Source organism: Rhea pennata, chromosome 5, assembly GCF_028389875.1.
Source record: "Rhea pennata isolate bPtePen1 chromosome 5, bPtePen1.pri, whole genome shotgun sequence".
In the NCBI taxonomy this organism is placed as follows: domain Eukaryota; kingdom Metazoa; phylum Chordata; class Aves; order Rheiformes; family Rheidae; genus Rhea; species Rhea pennata.
The window spans coordinates 28,222,530-28,228,055 of NC_084667.1; the positions used below are offsets into that span (position 1 = coordinate 28,222,530).

A 5,526-nucleotide genomic window follows, 5' to 3' on the forward strand; every position below is an offset into this window, starting at 1 on the left:
GGGAACCAAATAAAATCTGAGGTGAAACAAGAGTGTCCAGGGAATAAAAGTGTTTGAAAGAGCTCCTATTGGCAAACACAGACCAAGGACAAATGCCAAGCAAGCTCAGTTGAATAAGCTTTAAACCTTTTATAGAAACCTAAAGCACAAAAGCTTAGCTTAATCCAACCTATTTATGTGATGTCTTCTGAATTTAATTACAAACTTCAAATGTTTCCAAATGTGTGGAGCATTTCTGTCTGGGTAGCTTGTTTGGCTTGGGTTTTCAGCAGTGCAAAAGTTGTCTGGATTCTGCAAACATTGATCACTTTGAGGGGTTTATACGCAAGTGCTCTTAACTGACTTTGGGGCTTGGAAGCACTACTCAGTGCAATTCAATAAATGAAGTGTTCGAGTATTACCCTTGCTGTATCTGGGCTAGGTTTTTGCATGGTTGGCTAGTTGGTTGGGGTTTTTTTGCATTTGTTTCTTGGTCTTATATCCTCCAGGGCTTATGTAAGGCACTTCAGCACATTGATTCTAAAATCAACGATTGGGAACTCTTATGGTCTGATTATCATTAGGTTTTAATGGCTACACTCACAGTGAGAGCTACATTTGATACTGCTATATCTTGCTTTCAAGAGTCTAGCCACGTAGTTAAAGCCGTTACTCCTGCCTGAGCTCCTAGGAATTTGAGGGATGGGGAGATCAGGCACCTGAGGACAGGCAGCAGACGGCCATCAAAGCCGGATACATGGAAACACTGAGAAGAGGATTCATCTACAGGTTGCAGGAAGGTGCTTCTCTCTGCTTGACAGCTGCACCCGTGAACTGTATCTCTGGAGGAAGAGGACTGCCGCACCCCTCCTCATAAAATACAACCAGAGCTCTTTAGCCAGAGCCCAGCAGTAGGATTTGTTAAGAATATGAAAGAGCTCAGTTACATCCATTTCCCAAAAAGATATGAAGCTTGTACTTCTTGACTGCCATCGTAGTCTCTCAACTACCGGTTGATTTAGGGCACAACAGTTTGCATGGAATAATCAAAAATGAGAACAAAAATTGCTAACAGGTTTCTGCAAGGTTGTGTTTAGAGTGCTCAAGTAAGAGAAAGATTGGGTTCTAGTCTTTGCCATAATTAATATTTGACTACTTTATATCAATCAGTCACTGTAGTAGTCAGTTATTTGCCTCATGTTTGCTTAGAAGCAGAAAGATAAATAGCTTGTGGTTAGTAAATGAAGCAGCTGTGAGGAAACAGTTTTGAGATGCACTATTTGAGAGGTATGTGTCTAAAGCAATGGCAAAATACCAGAATGATGGAGCCTAAGTCCCTAAAGCCCCATAAGGCTCTGATCTACAATGTCCGATATAATAGCAAAACAAAGCAGAGACACAGCATGAGTGGGTGACCTATTTAAAGCATTGCAGTTTCTTACAACATGCAGAGAGCTTCAGCATTGGAGGATAGTTAAAATATTTATTTTAAAGAGGCGATATAAATATTTTTGCCTGCAAAGCTCTCATGAACAGCAGTGGGAGTTTTAACTCTGGATGACTAAAGGATTTGGTCTGATCACCGCTGGTAGGAGTTTTTTCCATAAAAGAGAAGGGATGATGTTAATGGAGCTGGTGACTTTCCGGATCCTTTCTTTTTGTGCTCTTCCTTTGATTTAACAATTGCAAAACAATAGAGATTTGTATTAGTTACACTCACGGTTCAACTCCTCTGTAATCCAGCCACTGGATTCACAAAGAGCATCAGTTCATGAAAGAGAAACACTCCCAGACTTACAGTGTCTTAGGATGAACAGTGATTGACTTTTCCTGAAATGCATTTGGCATTTTAGTAAAGAACAGATTTAAGTGCCTACAGTTACATTTCATTGACCCAGCTTTAACCTGTGAAGGTTTACTGCATCACACGTTATTCTTATCCCATTTCTTCTAAGTCTTTATCAGTGACAAGCCCTGCGGTCAGAGCAAGGATGCTCCAGGCACGCTGGCTTCCTCGGCCCCGCATCCTTTCTCGCTGGGGGCACATGGAGCTGCGGCGAAACCGCTTGGCAGGAAAGCCGAGCGAGCGGGGCCGTGTTTTTTCTTTCCTTTTTGGAGAGGGCACCGGGCTGCGCGTCCCCCTCCGCGCGCCGGGCGGGGGCGGCCGGCCCCCTGCGCGGCCGCGGCCCCTCGCCGGCGCGCTCCGCGGCCCCTTAAAGGCGGGACGGGCGTAACCCGACACCAGAGCGCTCCCGGCCCCGCCGCCGCCGGCCCGCGCACCCGCCGCGGCGGAGCAGCCGAGCCGCCGGCGCCGTCGGGGGGAGCCGCGCCGGGCCGAGCCGCGCCGGGCCGGCCCATGGGGCGGGCGAGCCGCGGGCCGGGGCGGCGCGGCGCCGGCCGCCCCTAGGCTGCCCGCGGCGGCGGCCGCCCGGGCGCAGCATGCCGGCGCTGCGCCTGCTGTGGCTCGGCTGCCTCGGCAGCCTCTGCCGCGGCTACTTCGACGGCCCGCTGCAGCCCGAGATGTCCAACGGGAGCCTGCACCACTACTTCGTGCCGGACGGCGACTACGAGGAGAACGACGACCCCGAGCGGTGCCAGCTGCTCTTCAGGGTGAGCGAGCCGCGGCGGTGCGGCGCGGCGGCGGCGGCGGGCGGCCTCAGCCTGCGGGAGGAGCTCACGGTGCTGGGCCGGCAGGTGGAGGACGCGGGCCGGGTGCTGGAGGGCATCGGCCGCAGCATCTCCTACGACCTGGACGGGGAGGAGAGCTACAGCCAGTACCTGCGCCGCGAGGCCGCGCAGATCGGCGACGCCTACTCCAGCTCGGAGCGGGCGCTGAGCGAGCTGGAGAGCAAGTTCCGGCAGGGCCGCGAGCCCGAGGGCCGCGACGGCGCCCGCCCCGGCGACGCCTGCCTGGGGCTGCTGCTGCGCGCCCGCGCCCTGCTGCGCGACACGCTGCGCGTCTCCAGCGGGCTGCGCGACAAGCACGACCTGCTCAGCCTCACCGTGCGCAGCCACGGCGCCCGCCTCAGCCGCCTCCGCAGCGACTACCTGCGCGCCTGAGCGCCGCGCGGGCGCGGACACGGCCCCCGCGGGCAGCGGGGCGCGGGCGCGGACACGGCCCCCGCGGGACACGGACACGGGCGCGCTCCACCGCCCGCGGGCGGGCCTCTTGGCGGCAGAGGGCCGTCGTCGGGAAGGCACCGCGCAGCCCCAGGTCTGCTTGGGAACCTCTCCTGATGCGCTCGCGCAAATAACTCATCCCTTCTGGAACTGTATTTATTATGGCTGACTCCATAAACAACTAGCACGTTCCTAGAAAGTTGAAAGGTAGCGGTTTGTTTAAATTAATACCCCATATTTAAAAAAGTTACCCTGTATTACATTGTTCGTGTTCGCTTACAAAGCAAAGTGCGCATTCCCACCATTGCTTCTCTGCTGTTAGCTGATGGATTGCCTTTTCTGCCTGGGCTGGCCTACCACAAACCTGGGTGAAGTGTGGGATCGCCAGCCACGTTCAGGTTCTCGTGTAGTAAGCACTTGAATTGCTTTTGTTGTTACTCTGTCAGGCAGGGTGAAACCTCTGGCCCTCTAGTCTTTAACTTCCTTTCCCCCCCCCCTTTTCTTTTAACAGCACATATTCTACTCACATAAAATATTGTTCTAGTACTTAACCTAAAGCTGTGATTCCCATTTGTGTTTTCAAAGAAGGGCACCATTCTGGCAGAGTACTCTTTAAGGCTTGCTTATCTGTGACACTAAGCTGTTGTAACTCCTAGAGCCAGCCAGAAAGGCTTATGTCAGATCCTGAGAATGCTGATGCAGACTTTTATAGTAAGGAGCCTTAGCAGTGATTGTAGTTTCAGATCCTAAATTTAAGAGCCCAGTTTCCTAGTTTTTTTTAGCAGACAAAAAGTATTTGTCTGTTCCTACACAATGACATTTATTGTTGGTGCCTCTGTACTTTTGCTAGCTAAGCTATTATTAAAATTATTTGTGCTCCTAGACAATAGCAGAAGTGCCTAGTAGGGAGGAAGGGGAAGATTGGATTATTTGAGGTTTTAGAATCACCAATATTTAATCGTCAATTTGGTGTAATATGGCTACTAGGTTACAGATACTGCAGGCAGAATCACTGTTTGGATGAAAAAAGTTAATATGTTGTTTTAATAAATATTTGAAAACAATGTTAAAGCACATTATTTTTTTCTCTTACTGTTCTGCTTCAGTCATTCTTGATTTAAAACATACTGTTGTAATGCATCTATTCAGCAAAACTCTGGGAATATGTAGACTCTGCCAAATGAAATAACTTGCTTTTTAGTAAAAATAAATAAAAATTTACAGGCTTAAGAGGTAAGCATGTTTCATTAAATGCAGTGCTACAAACAAGTGTTTATGGCAGATTCCTGTAGTTTGTAAGTCTTTTAAGGGGCTGGGGGGGGGGGGGGGGGGGGGGAGAAGCCAGTGTAAGAAACTGGCAACTTAATAGCCCTACAGGAGAAGATACTTTATGAATATTTGTGGTCTCATTTTTGTTAACCCCACTCACATTCAGTTATACGTTGGTCTGCAAGCCATCAAGTTGGGTAAGTTACTCAAAAGCATACTGGTGACACAAGGCACGTGCAGCTGGAGCTTTAAAGGCACCGGGAAACTTCTGATGAAGGTATGCACTTACAGAACTTCCAGGCCATTCCGGCAGGTAACGAGAGTTACGTTTCTAACGAGATACTTTAAGATGTCTGTATACACTTTTAAATCCTCCGTATCTTTGGAGATCTGCCTTCCAGGCCTTTAAAATTTGAAACATTTTATTGATTGATTTCAGTGGAACTACTGACAGCATTATTTTCAAGTATTTTGAGAAGTGAGAAGTTAAAACTCTTTAAAATTAATATACTTCTGATATTTTACTTGCAGTTAGGGTCAGATGTAACAGCATATGACTGAGAATGGCCATTTAAATTGAGTCTGGTCTTCCCATTATCACTGCAAGCCATGTAGTGCTTCTGTCTACATTAAAGAAGAGCTCTAAAAGCACCAGAGTTTCATTCACCTGCACTCTCTCCTTTCCCTCTGAATTTCATTCTTTTAGGGGGCCAGAGAAGTCACATGGTTCCATCTGTGCCCACATTCCTCTTAAAACCCTACCCAAGCTGAGTCCTTGCAAGACAATTAAATCATGTGGTTTTGTCTCTGCTTACTCACTATCGGAGTCATTGGTTATAACATGAATTGTAAACATTACTGAAGAAATGGAAACAGCAAGGTGTGCTGTGCAGTGTGTGGTGTCTTTTCTTTTTTTTTTTTTTTTTTTTTTTTTTTTTTACCTCCATGTGAGAACAGTATTCAAATCCTACTAGAAAAGTAGTAGTAGTAGTGTAGAACAGTTTCTTGAATACACTTTCAGTAGCTTGGCTGTTTGAAGTAGGAAACTTTTTGTCAAGCATCCCAAACTATCCCACAGCACATAGCATGCTAAGAGAGTAAATATTTGTAGAGCAGCAGGTTACAGGAGATATGTGAAGATTTTCAGTATAACTCTGA

At 48.3% G+C, this 5,526-nt stretch overlaps 1 protein-coding gene across 2 annotated transcripts; it reads left to right on the plus strand.

Annotated features, from left to right (window-relative positions):
• Positions 1-2,386: 2,386 nt before the first annotated feature.
• On the plus strand, positions 2,387-4,329 carry FIBIN (fin bud initiation factor homolog). Of its 2 annotated transcripts, XM_062576776.1 has the most exons (2): positions 2,387-2,589; positions 2,674-4,329. In XM_062576776.1, the coding sequence occupies exons 1-2, from the start codon at positions 2,419-2,421 to the stop codon at positions 3,037-3,039; spliced, it is 537 nt and encodes a 178-aa protein (XP_062432760.1). In that variant the 5' UTR covers positions 2,387-2,418; the 3' UTR covers positions 3,040-4,329. The 2 variants fall into 2 exon arrangements, with proteins under 2 accessions (XP_062432760.1, XP_062432759.1); XM_062576775.1 differs by having other exon boundaries at positions 2,387-4,329.
• Positions 4,330-5,526: the final 1,197 nt, after the last annotated feature.